At 36.5% G+C, this 22804-nt stretch overlaps 1 protein-coding gene across 2 annotated transcripts; it reads left to right on the top strand.

Annotated features, from left to right (window-relative positions):
- Positions 1 to 8228: 8228 nt before the first annotated feature.
- LOC137745886 (F-box protein PP2-A15) lies at positions 8229 to 12984 on the top strand. Of its 2 annotated transcripts, none has more exons than XM_068485921.2 (3): positions 8229 to 8998; positions 9134 to 9252; positions 12176 to 12984. In XM_068485921.2, exons 1-3 carry the CDS (start codon positions 8687 to 8689, stop codon positions 12633 to 12635), a joined length of 891 nt encoding a protein of 296 aa, XP_068342022.2. In that variant the 5' UTR covers positions 8229 to 8686; the 3' UTR covers positions 12636 to 12984. The 2 variants fall into 2 exon arrangements, with proteins under 2 accessions (XP_068342022.2, XP_088537740.1); XM_088681614.1 differs by having other exon boundaries at positions 8347 to 9002; positions 9138 to 9252.
- Positions 12985 to 22804: the final 9820 nt, after the last annotated feature.

The following is a 22804-nucleotide window of genomic DNA, read 5'->3' as shown; positions in this document are numbered from 1 at the left end:
AATGAGAACTCTTGGTTGATCGCGTTTAGTGTATTCACTCTCTATTAAGCACCTACATACTTGTCTTGGTGTCATCCATACACCAATTACTCGAGACTAGAGACCATTCACTTTCTAGAGAGAAGACATAGTATGTACTGATTAATCTAGATTGTTAACGCTAAATTGGTAATCCTATGATCATGAACTTTTAGGATATGTGTATGAAAGAAATAGGTCTCATGAATCTAACATCTTTAGATCACATTCTCTTTATTACATATTTCTTAGACGTATCGTTTAGGAGTATAACATTTAATGAGACAACTTTAAACCATTTTATTTTCCCTTAGCTTAAACTAGATTAATTTAATAATTTCAAATGTTTGTAAAGTATCATCTCATGATTGACTTTAGGGCACATTCCAACAACTTATGCATTTTTCAAAAATACTTCCATTTTCCGTACATGTTTTAATTATTCATTAAATTACACATTTTCAAACTCCAACGTATACTACATGTATTAAACACATACTTACATACTTTTCACATTTAATACACGTTATTTCACATATTTTTTAACAAGGTTCTAAAAGACGCTAGGCGCTAGTCAGGCAATGGGCTAGGGCCTACCGCCTAGACTGCTAGTCGGGCCTAGGTAGATTAGGCGGATTTAAGTAAATCTATCTGTTACATTTCGTGTAAATAAGTGTATCTTTATACTTAAATTATATATAATTACATTATAAATTATAAAATACAATGACATAAATAGTATGAAGTATTAGAACATAATGAAAATATGGGGAACAAGCATATAATGTATGTTCATTTAAGTATTCAACAAGTCTCTTACAATTTATTGAAAAAAAAATAAAATGTAAAATGAAAGTTATCTATTTTCTATGTAAGTGAGTCATAACCTAGGCAGGTCTGAGTGAGCGCCTCAACAAGTCTAGGCGCCCTTTCTTAATTTCCAAACACTTAGGTATTAATCGGAGAGGTGGCCAGCCGCCTAGCACCTAGTGGAGATTTTTAGAACAGTGTTTTTCAAGAATACATACAAAATTCACGTAATCTACATGTATTTTAAGCATTTTTAAGAAATATAATTAATTAATTGAAATAAATAAATAATGTGACATCCCACATCGCCCAGGGGAGTGATCCTTATATGTATATTCTCATCCCTACCTAGCACGAGGCCTTTTGGGAGCTCACTGGCTTCGGGTTCCATGGGAACTCTGAAGTTAAGCGAGAAGGGGGCTAGAGCAATCCCATGACAGGTGATCCACTGGGAAGTTGCTCGTGAGTTCCCAAAAACAAAACCGTGAGGGCGTGGTCGGGGCCCAAAGCGGACAATATCGTGCTACGGTGGTGGAGCGGGCCCGGGAAGTCGTCCCGCCCGGGCCGGGATGTGACAAATAATAATTTAAAAAAAGTGGCTGAATTTTTCGAAGTAAATTTTGAGTTAATTTGCCAAATAATACACGTACATATTTTCACGTATTATACTCGTTCTATTAGTGGCGGAGCTAGAAATCCACCTTAGGAGGGGCCTTTAAACCATATAAAAACAATTAGAAAAAAATATAGCAATATAATTATTTGGAGAAAAAAATAAAAGAAATTTATTGGTATGAAAATTTTAATCAAACAAATGTGATGGAGTTTTAAAATTTGTATGAAAAATTCGGTATTGAGAAGATTATATCATAAGAAAATAACTTTTTTACAAGTTTTGATAAAAAAAGGATTAAGGCTAGAACAAAAATTTAAGGTCATGTCAAAATTATTCGTACGAGATTTTCTTTTCAACATAATTGGATCTTCTTTTAAATTGTATAGACCTTATTTTATATGAACTAACAAAAAAAAAAATTAGATTTTATATGGTAAGATAGAAGGCTAGTTAAAAAGGGAATTGTTATTGGTACTCCAAATATCTCATTCTACACTCTAAATTTTCTATATTTGGAAAGAAAAATACACTTGTGAGGAATGTAGAATGAGATTTTTAGAATGCCAATAACACTTCGCGTTAAAAATATGGGTTTTGAAAAAACAGAAGGTAAGGTTCGGTTAAAAGGTTGGATTATAAGAAGTTCTAATCACCAACGGACCGCATACTCATCTTCTTTCAAAGCAGACGTTATATCTATATATTAGCAAGTTTTCAGGATGGGCCCGGTGGCTCCACCACTGCTTTCTATACTTTACTAACCATGTTTTCAACATTATCTTTTAATACAATCCAATGGTGGTTTATTAGAAAAGTAGAGATGTACCTTGTAATTGATTGTATATTCTTTTGTAGCTATTTTTCTAATGTATTTTCACGTAATGAGAAATCCACAAAAATTATTCAATCAAAATAATTGAAAATCTCTTTCCAAAAAAAAAAAAAAAAAAAAAAAAGTTGAAAATCTCTCTTTTTTAAGGACAAAATAGTTAAAAATCTCTCTTTTATATGCAGCCATGCCTTTGGCCATAGAACTAGCGGCACTCCTTTGTTTATTCTCCCTATCCACTTGTTTATATTTTTTTTTTGGTGTAGAATCGTCATTGTGAAACTTGTAAGCGTCAGGATAATCACCATTTTTTGGCCCATTACACAACCAACACATGTTCTCACTCTAGCTGTCACTTTCGATTTGGGGTTTGGAGCTCCAAGGACGTTGAAGTTGTCGGATTGTGTCTGGCGGTACAATGCTATGCGTCTTTTTTGAGATGCAAAGAGGATATGGAGTCGAGGTATAGTTTTGTTCTTCTAGTTTTGATTGTGCATATTAATTTTCAGAAACTTACTAGGAGTGTTCTTGTATGTTTGTTTTTTCTTTAAGAGAGTTCTTTCATTTTCTTTTTCATCTTGGTATGATAGATCTCTTTTAGATCTATGTGTAAAGGGGTCAAGCTATTTGATTTGCTAGATTTACTTTGCATGGTGTTACGGAGTAGCACACATAGGGACACCATAGAGTAGCACACAAATACCCTATTGATTTTCCTTTGTTAATTGTAATATATGAAAATAAGGGTCTTTTCTGTAAAAAATTGTTTTACCTAACTAATTAAAATTTCACAAAAACTGGGATGCTGTTCCTACTGACCAACCACCCAAAAATAATTATTAGACTAGCTTACACTTATTTAAATTCAACGAAATTTTATATGCAGACACTAGACACACAGAGGTACATTCACACAAATATTTAAGATTTTTGAAGTTGATTTGCTCTGTTAATTAAATCCAACAAAAACAGAATAGCAACAATGATAAAATAACAAAAACAGATTTAGTTTACAAATTAAGAAAACAAATTAGAGGAAATGTTATCCACCGCCAAATAATCATGCAAACATGTTATGTTTCATTAAAATTCCTTTTATTTTTTGATGAAAATGCTCAAGTTGGCTGGCTATTAGAACTCAAACTTATTACTCTCTCTTGTAGTATGTTAAGAGAATGATGTTTTCAACTTAATTTAGTTTCTAACATGCAATCTAGAATGGCATGTTTATAGATTTAACAAGTAGAAATCATTAAGAACAAAAAGAGTTTAAGTCATCACAAGACATCAGAAGTACTAGTGTTGTCTTACTTATCCTGGTTATTGGTTCACATGCTAAACACAATTAACAAGTACTACTCTAGAACATAAGTAGGTCCTCATTCGGTAAGGGCAGACACACACATATTCATAACATTAGAATTCTAGATATGTTTACTAAGTACGCATTCATAGAAAACATATAAAGAACTCATCATTGACATAAGTAGTGAACCAATTTTCATTCTTCATAAAAGAAATTCAAACAAAATGTCATTACTAACTTGCAATCATATTTGGGGTTTCAAAACAGCCCCTAACTTCTAGAGGTTTAGTTACACATAATTCTTAAATTAAACCAAAAGAAATTCATGAGTTTGAGAATATAAAACCAAAAGAATAGAGTGAAGTCTTTTCTCCTTTGATTCTACTCCCTGTTGACTTGCCTTCTCCACCTTCTTGCTGCCTTCTTTCCTCCTCTCCACACTTCAGTTCTGTTCTTTCCTTTTCATAACCTTCCAAATTTGTTATGGTTCCCACCATCATGAGAATTCAATCCTAATTAGTATTGAGACTTGTGGTTTTCTTGGATGCATCAATTGTGGCTGCTAGGATTACTTGTGTTTATTGCTTTCATTGTCAGTTACAAAATGCTTAGCTTATTGAGAACTTTCAGTGTTAAAATGGACATAACTTCTTCTAGAAAAATGACATTAACTAGCCGTAAAATGCTCCAGAAAATAAACATTTGTAATCCATTTTGAGTTGTTTGTAAATCATTGCCAAAGTTAGTTGATCTGCATAAGCAGTTTTTGACGAATTTGATATTTAAATTCCTACTTGTGCTCATTTTCTCTTTTATGCTTGAAAAATCCTACAAAACACAAAAACAAAGTCAATAGCTTAAAAATATAAGGAACTAACTAAGAAAAGACAAGTAAACTTGATGTAAAATATGTATAAATATTAGCTTATCCTTGATCAGTCTTGGTAGTATATCTTGGATTATTTTCTATTCCTGATGTACTACTTTCTTCTCCTGGATTATATTGAAATTTTAATTCTAATAAATTATTGTACTCTCTCGCTCCACCACCGTAGCACGATATTGTCCGCTTTGGGCTTACCATTCCCTCACGGTTTTGTTTTTGGGAACTCACGAGCAGCTTCCCAGTGCGTCACCCATCATGAGATTGTTCTAGCCCCCTTCTCGCTTAACTTCAGAGTTCCTACGGAACCTGAAGTCAGTGAGCTCCCAAAAGGCCTCGTGCTAGGTAGGGATGAGAATATACATATAAGGATCACTCCCTTAGGTGATGTGGGATGTCACAATCCACCCCCCTTAGGGACTCGACGTCCTCGTCGACACACATGCGACCAAGGTTAGGCTCTGATACCAAATGTCACATCCCGGCCCGGGGCGAATCACTTCCCAGGCTCGCTCCACTACCGTAGCACGATATTGTCCGCTTTGGACTTACCATTCCCTCACGGTTTTGTTTTTCGGAACACACGCGACCAGGGTTAGGCTCTGATACCAATTTGTCACATCCCGCCCTGGGGGGGGGACCATTTCCAGGGCCCGCTCCACCACCGTAGCATGATATTGTCCGCTTTGGGCCCCGACCACGCCCTCACGGTTTTTGTTTTTGGGAACTCACGAGCAACTTCCCAGTGGGTCACCCATCATGAAATTGCTCTAACCCTCTTCTCGCTTAACTTCAGAGTTCCTACGGAACCCAAAGCCAGTGAGCTCCCAAAATGCCTCGTGCTAGGTAAGGATGAAAATATACATATAAGGATCACTCCCCTGGGGGATGTGGGATGTCACACCTAAATTATATCTTATATTTTTCTGAATACTATTCTTCATCTAAATTGTCAATATCTTCTATGAGTTTATCTACAATATGATCAAAATTTGTTCAACTAATTTTGGGAGCTCACTGGCGATGATACCGCACCGTCTTGGATCGCAGTAAGAATAAATTTGCAGTTCAAGATGAGCGATTGTACCGCACCATCTTGGATTGCAGTGAAATTAACATAAATAAATACTGGGTTAGTAATCAATCTCTACATCAAACAAGTAATCAAAGATGTATGTAACCGTTAGTTGGAGAACTAAGAGCAGGCATGGAGCAAATAGTTCGTCGCGAGGGTATACGGCGCAGTTGAGGTAGAGGAAGAAGATGAACAGTAAAAACCTTAAAGGAAACATTTTTTCTTTCTTTCGTTCGTTCGGCGAAAAGAGATGAGAGAATAAATATATTTAGAGACTCGTGCATATAACGTGTTATAAAAAAAAGGTCAAAGTTTGAGAGATAACCTTTTAATGGTAGGTGCAAGGTAGATGTAAAATGCCACACTAAAATTATAGCACAGGCAGATAACAAATAAAAGGCAGAGGAATAGATGATGTTACTGATATTTTTCTCTAGTTTTCTTTCTTCTTATCTTTTTTGTTACATGAAAACATATGGAGTGCTCTATTTATAGAGCAACTCCATACTGATGCATTAACTGCATGTTGAAACTTGTGACGCGTCCTCTGACAACACAATTCATTTTCCACTTTCACTTTGCATGGGCATTGAAAACTTCTGCCCATGCTGAAGAATTCTACTAATGGAACTGTGGGCATTCATTGCCCATGAGACTTTTCAACATTACTGATATTTTTCTCTAGTTTTCTTTCTTCTTATCTTTTTTTGTTACATGAAAACATATGGAGTGCTCTATTTATATAGCAACTCCATACTGATGCATTAACTGCATGTTGAAACTTGTGACGTGTCCTCTAACAACACAATTCATTTTCCACTTTCACTTTGCATGGGCATTAAAAACTTCTGCCCATGCTGAAGAATTCTACTAATAGAACTGTGGGCATTCATTCCCATGAGACTTTTCAACAATGGTATGGAGGTCAATTTTTTCTTGATGATTTTTCACTTTTTGCTTCCACTTTTTCTGATTCTCCTAAAAGTGTCTGTACTGTTTTTGAAACAAGGACTAAATTATCAGTCTTATTTTTGCTTTGTCTCCTTTTGCTTTTGTTTTGATAAGGGCCACATGAACTTATTGCATGTTCTGCATTTTGCTATATTTTCCTAGACCACTTTCAACAGTGTAGGGAATGCTTTTGTTTGGTGCCTTTATGATCTTATTTGAGCGTGATAGATATTTTAGGGTTTCTAAAAATTTTATATCCTAATGGTTAAAAGGAAGTATTTGAAGATTTTTGGTTGGTTTTCCTAAAAAAAATAAAAAAAATAAAAAAAATAAAAAAAATAAAAAAAATAAAAAAATAAATAAAGAAGAAAGAAAAAAAAAGGAAAATAAGGGCAATTTTGTCAAAATATTGCTAATGAATAGTGTTTTTCAGCTGGCTTTTAGTATAGAGTAATGGTGTGAGTTTTTTTTCTTATAAAATAGCAATTTGAAACTTCTCCTCACTTTGAGGTACCGTTTGGTACGTGGGACAGGACGGAACAGAGTGATACAAGGCGTTCCGTCCCATGTTTGGTGCGCCTAAAACGGGTGGAACGAGCTGTTCCACGAGACGAGTTTTGGGTGAATTCTCGTTCCACCTCACCCCCCTGGAACGACTCGTTCCACATCCGTGGAACACAAAACTATAACCTCTCCGTCTCCTTCTTCCTCCTTGTTTCCATCCGAGGGTATCTTTGCTCCCGCTCCGTTCCGTTCCGTTCCGTCCTGTCCCGTTCCGTCCCGTCCCATCCCCTTCCGTCCCATCCTGTTTGCATACCAAACGATACCTGAGAGAACATGTTAGAAAAAAGGCTTTATTGGATTAATGTCTCTCGTGGTGATAGGGTAGTTAAAGGTTTATTTGGAATTGTGCTGCATTTAAATAAAACAGCTTATTAAAAAATTTGGAACATCAAATGCGTTCTTTTTTATTATTTTTTAAAAACTGATATAAATGACAATAGAAAAACATAGAAAAGCAGAAGTAGAGTTTAACATGCTTTTAAAAAAGTGTTTTTTTTCTTCAAAGCATAGTAATCAGTACTCATTTAATGAAATTTTGAAATGATAAGTATACTTCCACATATTATTTTTAGTCATTTAACATATTTATAGCAATTTATATAAAAGTTTACCAAATACTTGGATAAAGTTTACCAAACATTCAACAACTTTATTTTATAGCTATTTATTCTTACAACACATCAAAAACAACTTTTTTTTTTTAATTTTTTTTTAAACACAGCAATGCCAGCTAACCCTTCGAAGTTAGATTGTGTGGTAAAAAAAAAAAATATTAGGATTTAAGACCATGTGGTGAAGTCTATTAGGATTTAGGCCCAAAATTATAAATTCCATCTAGTCTTTGTTAATTATTAGTACATGAGTCTCACATGTGAGACTAAAAAGATAAAGTTAGCCTCAAATGTAAGCTTCACGTGCTAACAATTAACGGAGAGTTCTGTTTTAGCCTAATATATGTGGCTAATGGAGAGTTGACAAATTTTTTTAATTTTGGAACTAAATACTAAGAGATTCCACCATAGGTTTTAAATCATAGTTTTTTTTAATCACAGAAGCTATCTTGTAACGGCTCTATCACTACATAGACTAATAATCCAATTGAACAAAAAAAAAAAAAAAAAAAAATACACGCGCGCGCCCACACACACACACATATATATATATATAGAGAAACACAACTAAGCAGAGATGTCATCCTCCAGCAATATACAAGAATAAAAACAATATCCATCTAAATATAACGTAATAAAAAAAATATGGGTTGTAATACACCACACGGTAAGTAACTAATGGTGGGGAGCGAAATTGCATCCTCGGTCCCTCCCCTCGGCTCCTCCGTCCCTTCCAACTTTCCCTGACTTCCCCCCCTTGCAAAATTTTCCCGGCAAATATGATTGACGAGAAAAACCCATCACAAACCCAAAAACCCATGCTAGAATTTCCCACTACACTTTCTCACTAACCAAACACTCCAAATCCCCACACAACCCCCACCATCTTCCTCAAAACCCTAAAAAAACCCACCCATCCATTTCTTCGATTCTCCGCCTTACAAACATATCTGCGTCGGACGCCATGACCTGATTGGAGCACAACAGTCTCTGTAAATACAGTGAAATCTAGGAGGAGAGGATATGGGGGCTTCGCTCTCGAACCTGACGGAGGGGGCGAACGGGTCGGATCATGGACCGGGTCTTGGTGACATACCGGAGAGCTGTGTGGCCTGCGTCTTCATGTACCTGACTCCGCCTGAGATTTGCAATCTTGCGAGGCTCAACAGGGCGTTTCGCGGTGCGGCGTCGTCTGATTCGGTTTGGGAATCCAAGTTGCCCCCAAATTACCATGATCTACTCGATTTGGTGCCTCCTCAGAGGTACCAAAACCTCTCTAAAAAGGACATCTTTGCTATGCTCTCCCGCCCTATACCCTTCGACGATGGCAATAAGGTGGGTTTTTTGTTTTTTGATTGGGAATTAGGGTTTTGGGTTGATTGTCTTGGGGTAATTTTTCAATTTAGGGTTTTGGGTTTGGTGATATCTGAATTTGTTCATTTTTTTGGATGTGTTTGGTGTGTTTTGCAGGTAGTGTGGATAGACAGGGTTACAGGGAGGGTTTGCATGTCGGTTTCTGCCAAGGGGATGGCGATAACTGGGATCGAAGATAGGCGATACTGGAACTGGATTCCTACTGAAGAATCTAGGTTAGCTAATTATCTATCATCTACTAGTTTGTGCTTTTGATATACCTAGTTTTTTCCTTTCTTTGTTTGGGAGTACTTTTTAGGCTTTGCAAATTTAATTGAGCTTATGCTAATTCAGTAAAGTTTTTTTTGTTTAGTGATAATTAAGTAGTTATATTAACCAAGTAAGAGGAGAAATCAGAAATTTTTAAGGAACTGATATTCGTGCTTGAAGGATGTTTATATCTTTTGTTTCATCAGGACACTTACTTGTCTTTTAGGTTCTTTTTTCATTCTCTAATAACTTGTTAGAAAATTTGGCGAGGAGGGATTGAGGCATCTATTTGTAAATGGTTGCCAACTAGGTGATGTCCTAGTCGCACAAAATTTAATCTGAATAGACAGTGATAGCATCCATCTCAAATGATTGAACACATGGTGAACATCAGTTGAGTGCTAAACAGAATTTTGGCTCACATGAGTATGGTCTTGTAGGTTTTCCTACTAACATCGTATTCTATGCCAGTTGCATGCAAATTTGTCTCCCACATGTTATGAAATGGTACTAAATTTATAAAGGAGGTGAAGAAAATTTTGTGCATATGGGAAGGGAAGATATGGTAGTATCTTATGGTACTGTGGATGCTTTTCTTATGTGAGGGTAGATCACTCACAGGTTAAGATTAGGCTTCAATAGGTGCAATCCATTATATAATTAGTGCATGTGCTAATTTTGTGGACTGGAGTCTGGTGAAATGTGTCATTATCAGGTTTGACATATATTTGATGCAAATGTTGAGGATGCATGAACGAATAAAAGTTTTATCTTTATAGAAGTCTGTATTGTTGGTTAATTCTCTCTGTTGTTGTAGCAAAATATATCCTTGCTTGGTTGTTTTATACTTGAACACGCTTCTCTATATTATCTTTTTTGTGACTGGCTTGGTGCTGTTAGTTAATTGGTCATCTGATATAATTACATAGTGCATGGCATGTCAGGTTGAATACTATGGTCCACCTCTCTATCATTGTAGTTCTGTACATTGGGAGGGTTACTCAACGTCATTATTCTAATTACTACACTGGGGGTCTAAGATGTCTTTCTAGCTTTGAATTCTCAAAGTCGAATGAATTTATGCCTAAAACCTGCACTGTTTATCCTTTAGAAAAATACATGTATAAAAAGTCAGATAAGCAGGTGATGCCATTTTTTTCACGTTGTTCTATATTCAACACGTTCTGTAACTGATTTTATCGTGCCCAACTGCTAAGGAGTTATTGTATTTTTTCTGGGGTATATGTTTCATTTCATGGTTTTTGTAGCGAATTTCTGATTTGAATACATTTGTACATCACTGAACCCAAAATAAATTCCTATCTTTGTTTTCAGCTGGTTGGAGAACCTAATTTCAAGACCTGTATGTTATAATCTTTATTTTCTCAAAAATGAAACTGTTTATCCTTATGAAAATGGCTGGCTATAGTTTCAATCGAGGAGAGAACAAATGCAATTGTTAAGTTGCAGTTGGAAATTAAGTTTTGTTGTCAGCTAATGTACAATATTTCCTATAATTGCTAGTGTTGATGCACAAAATCGGTGAAGACTTGGAACAACGTAAAGTGTCAAGTTTGTGACCTTCGCTCGGTTGCTCCGATCACTTTGTGATGATGATGTGTAAAGAGGTAGAGATAGGGAAGCAAACACAAGATGTACGTGGTTTGCCCTAAGTCTGGCTACGTCCACGGAGTAGAGGAGTTCTCTTTAATAGTGAAGGGTTTACACAAGTACATAGGTTTAAGCATAATTATCATTAGTGGGTTCTAATGACTAGTTTAAGTATAATAATGACATTAGGGATTTTAATTGTAGGAGAATGGTCTCCTTTTATAGTTGAGGAGAGTCTTTAGCTTTTGTCCGCGGTTGATGTGGGACTCGATGAGCTTTATTCTGATGTTGACATGTGTTGCGTTGTGATTGACCTTCTGGTTGGAGGGAAACTCTTGTGCTTCGGCATGGGTCTCAGCATGAACCCCTCAATGAGTCCTTGAAGGTATGCCGTTGACTGGTGCTCAGTAGTTTTAGGATTGGTCAAGTATGGTACAAACAACTAGTAACTGAGTTCTGCTTTACTAGAAACACACTTGCCTCTCGCTACCTTACTTAATATTAGATATAATGTGTATGTACTAATATATAGTTCATTGGATAGTGCACTACCAAACAAGGAATGTAATCTAGGTAAAACTGGAGGTAGAAAAGTTCAGAGCCTAAAATTCTAAACTACAAAACATCAATGAAATTTTAGTTGGTCTTGACAGAGTTGTTCTAAGTCAGGGTCTTCAAGAAATCAAGGTTAATCATGGCAGTAGAATGTTCCGCTTATTCACTCAAATTCCATCTTATCTATGTTAATAATGTTTACAAAGGGTCTACACTCTATACGGACAATTAGAAACTCCTCAAGGTTGGTGGAGAATCTTGGTTGGCCTATGTCAAACTGAAAAGGGTGAACCACTTTGTCACTATGGAATGCACTAAGTAATTAGTGCGTTTCTTTCTGCAGTGGTTTGTTTCTACTTTACTAGTTTCTTGGGTAGAATCAGAATTGCCAATGTAGTTCTCACATGGCATTCGTCAGTAGTCATTGCTAAAGGTTATTTCTGATTTTCAACGCCCCACTCGATCAGAGAGTTTAGCTTATGCTTTTCTCTGACTGGGGCTGCCACCTTTGATCCCATTACATCGACTAACTATTGTGTTTTAATACTTTTACAGCAATGTATGTTCATAAATCTCTTTTGGGTCAGTTATCATAATTAAAACATTGATTGCAAGTTGCGCCAGCTTGCTGTCAATTCATTATTTCTTCATTTTTTCTCAGCATTAGGATGTATTATATTTTATAGATGTTGATGATCTGCATGCTCTGTTCTTTATTTGCAGGTTTCAGGTTGTGGCGTATTTACAGCAAATATGGTGGTTTGAAGTAGATGGGGTGGTGAAGTTCCCGTTTCCTGCTGATATCTACACTTTGTCTTTCAGGCTTCACATTGGAAGATTCTCAAAAAGATTGGGACGACGTGTCTGCAATTTTGAGCACACCCACGGTTGGGATTTAAAGCCCGTGCGATATGAGTTGTCGACTTCAGATGGACAGCAAGCATCGTATGAATGCTGCTTGGATGAAATTGAACATGAGGATGCATATGGAAACCATAAGCGCGGATGCTGGGTTGAGTACAAGGTTGGTGAATTTACTGTCACCGATACAGATCCAGTAACAGAAGTTAAGTTTTCCATGAAACAGATAGATTGCACACATTCGAAAGGTGGGCTATGCGTGGATTCTGTGTCTATCGTGCCCAGTGATTTGAAAGAACGTAGAAGAGGGGTCTGGAAGTAAGCCGAGCCCTAAAACAGGGAAGTTGATCATTCGCAACAGTGATCCCACAAGATTGAAGCTGGGATTTGTAATACAGCTTATACTTTGAAAAAGGCGTAAGGTGTTTTGGAGGATGTCATCTTATTTGGTTTTTGCAGTAGGTGTGTGTCCTCTATGGTTTCTGTAACTTGAGTTCATGTATTTGATCCAAGTTTTGTTCCATTATATACCTTTGCAGATTAGATGAAGTAAATACGCTTGGGTGTGTTTGTCGGTTGCTCACTGTAAAGCATTTTGTAACCTAGATATATGTGATGTCTAATAACACTGTTTGCGTTGGTTTCATAGATCATGCTAGATTCTTGGAAAATCATTTTGTTTTTTGTTTTGGGTTAAAACCTGTTGGCCGTGTTAAAACCTGCTGTCCATTAGCGCGGACCATCCGTGCGGACCATGATTTGCCGCTAAGAAAAGGCGAGCACACGCGTAGAACCGAGTCTTTAGGACCCGGTGTTATTCAGTACACTATTTTTTTTTTCAGAGACATGAAGCGTTCAGAAGGGGATCTGCGCGCCTTAGAGGGGGAAAGAGAAAGAGCTGGTGAAGAAGGCGATTGTAGGGTGAGAGGAGGCGATTTCAGGTGGATTAAAGCTCCAACTAGAAATCACCACAGTTGAAACACCTCGCCATCTCGATCAATATTCATGAAGGTCTCCACAACCCTTGAATCTCGATTCTACTATAACACCTTCTGTGAAGACACGGCGCTTAGACCGTTGTTGCCGTCGCTCGTCTTTGTCGTCGCAGCCGCTATCCAGATGTGGAGCGTGGCGGTTCGTATCGCTCGACTGATTCAATCATTTGGTTGAAGTTTTGAAGCCTCTACCTTTCTGTTCCCCTTTGAGATTAAGATCCAAGTTTGTTGTTCTGAAAATCTCTTTCGGGTGCGTTTGTAAGCTGCTTTCTCTTTTGGAAAATTTTATTCCAAAGTGGTTACAACTGGATATCGTAAAAATCCTCGAGTTCAATTTTGGATATATACAGGTAAAACTTGTACTGGGTTCTGATAAGTTGTTGCATTTGTATACCTTTGAAGCAGCAAGTTATTGAATACGATTTCAATGGTGGATAAGTTAGAAATAGAAGAAAGTGAGGATGTAGATGCAGGAGATAGATTTAGTGCAGGGAGGCTGAATTTGTGGTTCCAAATATAGACGATGAGTTGAAACACAAATTGAATATGAAGTTTGATTCGTTGGATTAATTGTACATTTTTTACAATAATTATGCACTAGCATCTGGTTTTCGGGTTCATGAACATAATAATAAAAATGACAGTGATGGTGATTATTTGGTAATGAAGGATTTTGTTTGTTGCAAACAAGGCAAAAACAAGGTGGATGCTAATCCCAAACCAAATCGTAAAGGTAAGCGGGGAGATAGTAGAAGTGACTGCAAGCCAAAAGTTGCGCTGTTGAAGCCAATTGGTCGTGATAAGTTTGTCGCATCAGTTTTCAGTGACGAACACAACCACCTTATGGCAAATGCCGTGCAGATCTTATCGTCAGGTTAAACAAGGTAAAGAAGGCGATGATTGAACAATGTATGCATGCAAATATTTCCATAAGTAAACAAGTGAGTTTATTGGAGGTGAAAAGTGGAGGAATAAAAAATATTGGATGCACCCCTAAGGATATGTATAATTCCGAACAACAATTGTGAGCTCATCTAAGCAGTCATGATGCAAAAATGCTCTTTAAGCATTTTGAGGATGAGAAAGAGAAAAGCAAGTTGGGATTGACGGAGCCGGAATAATTGGCAATTTCTTTTGGGTGATGCTAAGTACGTGGTTATGGCTATTTTTGGTGATATGATTGTGTTTGATACTACGTTCAAACTCAATGTGTACGGGATAATGTTTTCTCCTACATTAAGAGTGAATAACCATGGCCGAACCACGGTATTGGGTTCCTAAAAAATGAAAAGACCAAGAGCTTTGAATGGTTTAGTTTGAAGAATTCCTTAGAGCTATGTTGGTGAGCTGCTGAAAGTGATAGCTATGGAACAAGATGGTGCTACAGAAAAGGTGATTAGCAGTAAACCTTTCATCGGTGCTGCATATGGTATATTATTAATGAATTCAAGGAAAAAGGTTGGGTTGAGCGCATTTTCAAGAATTTGCATGATATCGAAACAAGAAAGATTTCGAGGTGAGGTGGAAGACGTTGGTATAAGAACATAAACTTAGGCTTGAAGACATTTATGGATTGCATGCAAATTGGGTTCCCACATTTTGTAAGCACGCTTTTTCTGCCAGAATGTCCAGCAGTCAAGGTACGGAGAGTGCTCATTCCTTTTTCAAGCGGTATGTGCATGTAATACCCCATATTTAAAAAAAAAATGGTTATATATATATATATATTTATATATATATGGGTGTATGTTGGGTAATTATTTTTACGTAATGATTTTATTAGATTTATTTTATGCAAGAACCTACTTTCGATATGTAAAATAGTTTCAATGTAAAATCATTTTTGCTATAAATTATTTCAAAAACTAGATAGTAGTATTTCATGTTCATATGTAATTAGAGATATTTTTAGTTTGAGTTGGAGAAGGGGATTATGATGAGTTTGGCTTTACTTTTCTCACAAAGGCCAAGTGGTGTTTGGCAACCATTAGAGAATAAAGAGGAGGAGTTAGTCACTACTCTAGATAGGTTGAGGTGGAAGTTGGAAATTAATAGAAGTTAATGATTAGGGTGAAGAGGTGGAAGTCTACTTAAGGGTGAGTTGGCAATATTTTGTGGTTTTAGAGGATGTTTCACAAGGTTAAGAGGAATCTTAATCATTTGGCTACAATATTCTCTATTCAATTTTGTTCCAAATCTTCCAATGAGGTGAGAACGGGTGGGATTCATATTTCTTAGAGTTTGGACATGGCCTTTGATGCAAGGAACATCTTGAATGATATTCATTTGTTCATAATTAGCTAGACACTTGTTGCTTTACCACTTGAACACTTATCATTCTTAATCATTAGGACAACACTTGTTGCCTTGGTATTGGAACACATTTTATGTCTAATGATTGGCAGCACACTTGGTTTCTTTCTATTGACACACTTGGGAGATAATTTGGAGATGAAGATGTCATGCAATCTTTATAAAGGAAGGAACAAAGAACCAACGGAGGACATGGAGAAAAAGAGAGAGGAAGAAGAAAAAAAAAAAAAAGGAAGAAAGAACCACTCCAAAAAGAAAGTCATTCTCCCTTTCATATTACCTCCTTATTTTTCTTTTACATGTTCTTAGGGCTTTAAGCCATCTTTCATTGTATTTGTAAGTCCCTCATATATATAGTGAAATACAATGAAAGAAAACCCCAGTGGATGTAGTCGATTTGGCGAACCACTTAAATCTTGTGTTGTTTATGCATTTACATTTGGAGATCGTTGCCATAAGAAGCACTTCCACCAAACTATCAAAAATCTCTATTTATTTCCCTTGAGAATGATGTACAAAAAGTGTGAGATAAATCCCAAAAAAATACATGAGACCTTACCCAACAAATCTCCACCAAACTCACTGTCATTTTCATCTATCAAAAGAAAGATATCCAAAAAAACTAGAAATTCATCCAGCCTATTTAACAGACCAGAACACCATCATCCATAGATTATATCATAGTACTTTCTTCATGAGAGTTGTTTATCTATCTCTCTACCATGATATATCCAAATTTCAGGAAAATCCAACCATGCGATCGTCCAATATGTTTAAAATACCAACTTAGTCTCTAATCCCGTAGAAAACTGGACAGCCATGTTATGAGCACCAAAACCCCATTTTTTAGAGCTCCGATCAAAACACTTCCTCACGAAAGTTGTTCCTTATCACTCATATATAACATATCCAAAAACCATAATATTCCAATCTATGTGATGACTTGTACCCCAGTTCGAATAGCTGATGTTCGGTTGAGCTAGCCTTCTCTGCCAACCTCTTTGCATGGTCAACATCTCCAGTTTCTTTCGTTCCCTTTCATGAAAGTTTTTCAACAATCCAACTCTTATTACATATGTAGAATTTCAGCTATATTAAAGAAGATGAAGGGGAAGTGGTGAAGGAAGAAAGAGAACAAGAGGGAGGAAATGAAATTGAAACAATAATAAAAAAAAAAACGAGGAAATGGTAACATATTGCTTATCATTTACATTAAAGAGTATTATTTTGTTAATATTATGATTATATTACTCTTGTTACTAATCAATATTGAAGCTTGCATGCTTGTTAGATAAAATGTGAGTATTGATATCTATGTGCACATGGCATATACATATGCATTGCAAAGCAAGAAAAAAAGTTGTGTTGTGTCTAGTACTCACTTGTGTAAAGTGTTTGAGTTGTGAGAATATTTAAGGGCTGAAGTTTGCCTTGAATATAAAAATAATGAACCTTGTATATGTCAGGCATAGGGTGCAGGGCTTGAGTATACAAACTGGTTGATTATAAAAATAATGAATCTTGTATATGTCAAGCATCTGGGGAAGGGCTTGAATATACAATTGGACGTGGGGGGAAGTGCCTATATGACAAAGTGGAAACTGATAGTTTAATTACAAAAATTGGGGTTAAGGGATGAACGTTAACTCATATTCTAAGATATTCGGAGCCAAGTGGTATAAGCATGGTATGGGATGTGCAGGCTTGGGTGCCTTAGGTGTGTGTTGACGGGATTAGAAGGGAGTGAGTACGTTCATGCATCTCATTGCATACATTTGCAAGAGCTACTCATTTCAATTTAGTTGGTACTTTTGTTATGAATTAATTTTGTATACTAATATTTTATTTCCGCTACGTACTCAATAAATTATATGTAGTAACCTCAAGCTTTTATTCTGAAAAATTTGTTATACAATGTAATCGTTGTAATTTAATTTTATTTTCCACCATATCTTGGTTATAGAATTTATTTCTATAGTTAAGATATGGCTCACACCCTAGCTCGTGAATAATCTTTATTCGCGGGTTGGGGCGTAACAGTGCATCCGAAGCACTCTTTGAATTTTTCATTCGTTTTAATCTAGCACTTGGATGACACCATCAGAAAGAGGTGGTCGGTTGCCATAATGACGAAAACTTAACCCTTCGTATTTAGCTTCGCACCCCACTGGGAGCTCAAATGACCATATTTTACACTCGGTTTATGTTTGAAAGTTTCAAATGGAGAAATTGGAGAGTGTTACATGTTTCTTAAGGGATAAGTTAACGGATGGCAATGAAGAAGTGTATGAAGTACTTGACAGGGCTGCAGGGGTGACAAGATGAAGAGGTTGGTGATCGATACAATCTCGGATTATGCTAAATGCAGTTATAGAGTGCTGGATTTTAGGGGAGTTCTTTGTCGGAACATATTGGTTTATTTGAGATTGAAACAAATAGCGTTTCTACCTTAACAGTACATACTAAAAGGGTGACTTCAAACTGCCAAGTCCGATATTGTTTTGGCCAATGAATGCAAAGAAATCCCTAAAGAAGCCAACAATTCTACTGTGTAAAAAAAAGCTATGTTTTCAAGAAAAACTTTAGGTCTGATTGACAAAGTGTGATGTCAGAGGATGTGATAGGAGCATATTTATGCGACTTAGTTGGCTTGTTTTCTTGCATTTACATAGTTAGTTTCCATTTATTATAGTGTTTTAAGCTATTTTCGTGTGTTTGTAGGTTTAAATGGCAAAGTTGGCAAGAAAGTGCAATTTGGAGCTATTTAGAGCAGTTTTGGGCTTGGAATGGATAACATATGCATGGAGCAAGGTGGATGGACAAATTTGAAGTTCAAGAAGGGCTAGGAATGTGCTTAACATCTGGAAGAATTAAATCAAAGACTTGGAAGATAAGGAATCAGCCATGAAGAAGGAAACATTATGCAAATAGCCTTATCTTATCCAAACCTTATCCAACCTTATCTTATCTTATCCTATCCTAATCTTTTGCTACCTTAATTCCTGCTGCAAGGAGGACATCCAAATGACATTAGGACACCTAAATATCAGGTTTCTAGAAGCCAAAGCCTTATCCTTAAGTTTATGCTGCAACAACCCTTCTAGAAGCTCTAGAATCTGCCACAGGTTGCATCCTTGTTGGAGTGGGTTGTGTAATCCTTTTTCTACATGAATTTGTATCATATTAATCCCTCTCCAATCATGACAATTTTGTGCCTTCCCTTCACCCTATAAATACTTGATGCCGCAACACTTATAAACACCACCCTTTACCACAATTTCACACCACACCATCCACAACATCTCAAGAGCCTAAATTTAGAAAATCCCCATTGTGCCGCAGCAAGGAAGGAAGGAGGAGCCACTTGGAGTGTTTCTAGGTGTATTCTATCTTTGTTTTCGATGTTTAAGTTTAATTATCTTTGTTTTGCGAACATGAGGAGCTAAACTTGTTTTAGGTAGAGGAGGCTTTGAAACCATGATTATATTTGCAATATGAATTGATTACTTTCAGTTGTGGTTTCATAAATCGTGAATACAATTTACTTAGCTGCTTTATTAAGAACTTATTCTTGTGTGTTGATTAAGAGGGCCTGGTTAGTTTGCATGCATGAATTTGATGCTAGAATACAAGGGAGTTTCACCTAATCGTTACGAACTTATATTCATAAGTAGTGGAGGTTACTAGTCACAATCGTGTTAAGTAAATTCTTAGCAGGAGTATCATGCTGTTCATAGTTACGAATGCCTTATCAATGCTTATGATTTTCACAAAGCTTAATGATCTTTGATTGTATCTCTATTATGTTGTTCATGTAGGGAACTATTGAAGAATAATTTGGTTGCCGATGCGTATTCCATCCAATTCAATGACTTAAGGAAAATCTGAGGGTTAATTAGTGCTGTTCATGGTTCATTTGGGGTGTTGAGGTTCATGGTTTATTGGAAAAGCAACTGGAAATCAATTTGTATGCAAGTGTGTCATGTGTGGAGAAGGACCCTCTAGCTAGCCATTCACCCATATTTCACCCAATTTCGTCCAAATTGTTTAGAGTCTTTAATTTACATGTCTTTACCTTAATTTCGTCCAAAATCCAATCCCCCTTTATTTTGTTGTGTCAAATTAGTTAGAATCTGTTTTAATTTGTTTCTTTTAGTGTTTTGAGTCTTACTAGTCTAAAATTTGTCCAAATAACTTCTTAGAGTCTGTTTCGAGTCAATTTAACTTAGTTTGTGTGTTTTGAGTCTATTTAGCTTGTTATGAGTTGTTAGAGTCTAGTTTTCAGTTTTTAAGTCTAGTTTAGTGTTTTAGAGTTTAATTTGAGTAGATTAGCATCCCTTCTAATCTCCGGCCTAGAATGATCCCTACTTACATATACTACAATCATAGGGTTTTAATTTGAGTGTTAGAATATTTCACATCAGGATGGTAGCCAACTTTTGTCCTGCACTTTGAAATCCTTGGATACGAAGCTGAATTCATTGGTTGTTGGTAACAGTGTGCGAAAAAGAAAACAAAGTGAAAAAGGGTGGTGGTGAAAGATATATTGCAAGTTAAAAGAAAAAGGGCGTAAAAAACAAGTTGAAAGAGAAGTGAAGCCAAAATTAGAAACACACCGGTGTCAAATAGAATTGTCCGTTACCAAACACAACGTAAGCTATGAAAGTTATTTTCACTTATGCTTTCCCTCAAAATAATATAGTGTTACTAATATTTAAAACAAGTTTGGATTGTTTTTAATTGTCCAGGTTGTGCCTTACTGATGGCGAAGAACCAACAGAGGTCACCCCAAGTGCCACTGCAAGTGTTGTTACCAAGACAACTGACAATGCTCAGCTTTTGCCAAATTCATAGCTAGCACAAAATAGTAACAGTGATGTGGCAGCTGGGAGTTTGGTTGTGTTGGACGCTTTTTACAAATATATGCTCGATGAACCATTAAGCACGGTTTACAAAATCATTTCTAGTTGATCATATTTTTGGCAAGCAGTGTAATATGTCCTAGGGGATGAACTATTGTTTTGTAGTGGCCAAACTTATGTGTTTTAGAATGTATATTTTTGTTACAACATTGATGGATTTTATGATAAACTAAATATGACCTATGATGAATGTATATGACTTCTTGTGACAAGTTATAAAATTTATGAAAATAAACAGAATCACTAAATGAAAGTGTAAATTAGATATTGACTTTATAGACAAACCTACCTAAATACATTTGGATTTGAAAATGAGTCAGGAGAGATACTATTTGGACTCAAAATTACACAATCGGCCCGAGTGATTGAGGCCGTTGAATAAGCGAATTCTAAACTGTTGGATTTACTAAGATAATTTTTAAATATTATTTAAAGGATAACATTATGATTTTTTTAATCATATATTTATCTGTTAAATGATATATTAAACTTATCTATACAATTATCTAGAGCACATCAGGTAGGCATGCAAAATAGGATACTGGATAATATGTTTTTCTTTTGTGCTATTGCTTTGGCCACGTGCGTCATGCATCATTAGGACTCTTGATACAAAGTGGTATTTGGTGGAAGATGGTATCTCAAGTGATTAGCTGATATTGCAATTAAATTGTAATTTCCTTTGCATGTATGGCTGCACTTGGACAGACGTCATGGAAAAAGAAGGCTTTATAGTCGCATTGGGAGTCTTAATGGGATAAAGCAAGGTTATTGATGGAGTTCTGATGATGATGTGATAAGCCTTGATAAGATTTTGTTTTGTTTGAGAAGGCACGGATAACAGTCTGAAGGATAGCCCTCTGATACGGATCACTTTTCTATCCACGAGTTTGAGTTGCAGTTGGACTTTACAAAATTATCAGGATGTGCCAATCAAAAAATATGAATGCTATAAATACAAGTGCTCTGCAACAGAGGATGCCCCTTCTAATTCAACACACAAACTGCCCTGCACAAACTCTCGCTCTATGCGAAACCTCTCAACAACCTTGAGATTTTTATTTTCTTTTTCCCTCCGACACATCTTCAATTTGGATAAAGAGCACTATGAAGGCAACCAGCGACATCTTTAGTTTGGATAAACAACATTGGAGCCGTAGAATCAGCTGATCAAGGAGCACCCTTAGTTTGGATAAACAACACTGCTTCTCAGCAGATTGATCACCTATCCAAGTCTCGGTCGACAAGGATTTCCGAATCCTTGTTGGTAGAGGTCATTTCATCAGCCTTCTCGGTGAAGTGAAGTGTTACCAGGTTACTACATTCGGCACATTGAAAGCCGAATTTGATATTGAACTTCGCAAAACTAGCAGCCCTGTCTTCAAGCTCTAGAACTCGAAGGCCTAGTCGCAAGATTAAGAAGTTAGCAGTGCGCTTAATGCAACATCAACACATTTTACTCCCCGGCTGAGCTTGGTCGACGAGTTGGCACGCCTCGCACACAATCGAAGGATGTAGTTAGCTTATTAATTACTCGGCCTACGTGCCACATAGACTTGGTAGTTTTTAGGGTCAATATTTTGGCACGCCCAGTGGGACCCAGTGCTAAAACCACGAAGTTCACATGATATATCAAGATCACAATCATGATAAGATTTGGCACCTATACAAGGAAAATGTAGAGAGGCATGAAAAACTCCTTGACCAGATTATTTAAGCATATGAAGAAAGGCAAAAATCTTTCTCTCAAACGATAAAGGTCAAGGTTCATCACAGTTTACAAGATCAATGGTTTGATGAAGATAAAGCTCGATTTTATGAGTGGCTTGATAAGAAAACGCCTTTTTGTCATAGGTTCAAATCAATTCCATTTAAAGAATGGTTGGATCATAAGACCGGGGGACAATTTTTCGCTCTAGCAATAATCAAAATTCAGCCTCAAGAAATTGCCAAGACAATTAAAGAAATACTTAGGCCACCTGTTGTCTCGGACGAGACTGAAAGTGTGGTAGGCCTAGAAGAAAGAATTCAAGTTTCTGAGCCAAAAATCGACTCATTAAATGATTCGTCAAAGGAGTGCTCCAATGACAAACAGGGCCAAGACATGGTCTTAGATGCCGAAATCATGACAGTAGATATGGTTATTGGCAATAAAGCCAGTATGGAGCAATCCCGTTCAGCTCAGTTATTTGAGTTAAAAGTCGAAATTAACCAAGTAATTATGTTTGGGGGGCATAATAATTGCCCGACACATTCGGCGG

This window comes from Pyrus communis, chromosome 12 (genome assembly GCF_041283825.1).
Source record: "Pyrus communis isolate YQ-2024b chromosome 12, ASM4128382v1, whole genome shotgun sequence".
Lineage (NCBI taxonomy): Eukaryota > Viridiplantae > Streptophyta > Magnoliopsida > Rosales > Rosaceae > Pyrus > Pyrus communis.
This window is presented reverse-complemented; position numbering and strand designations above follow the sequence as displayed.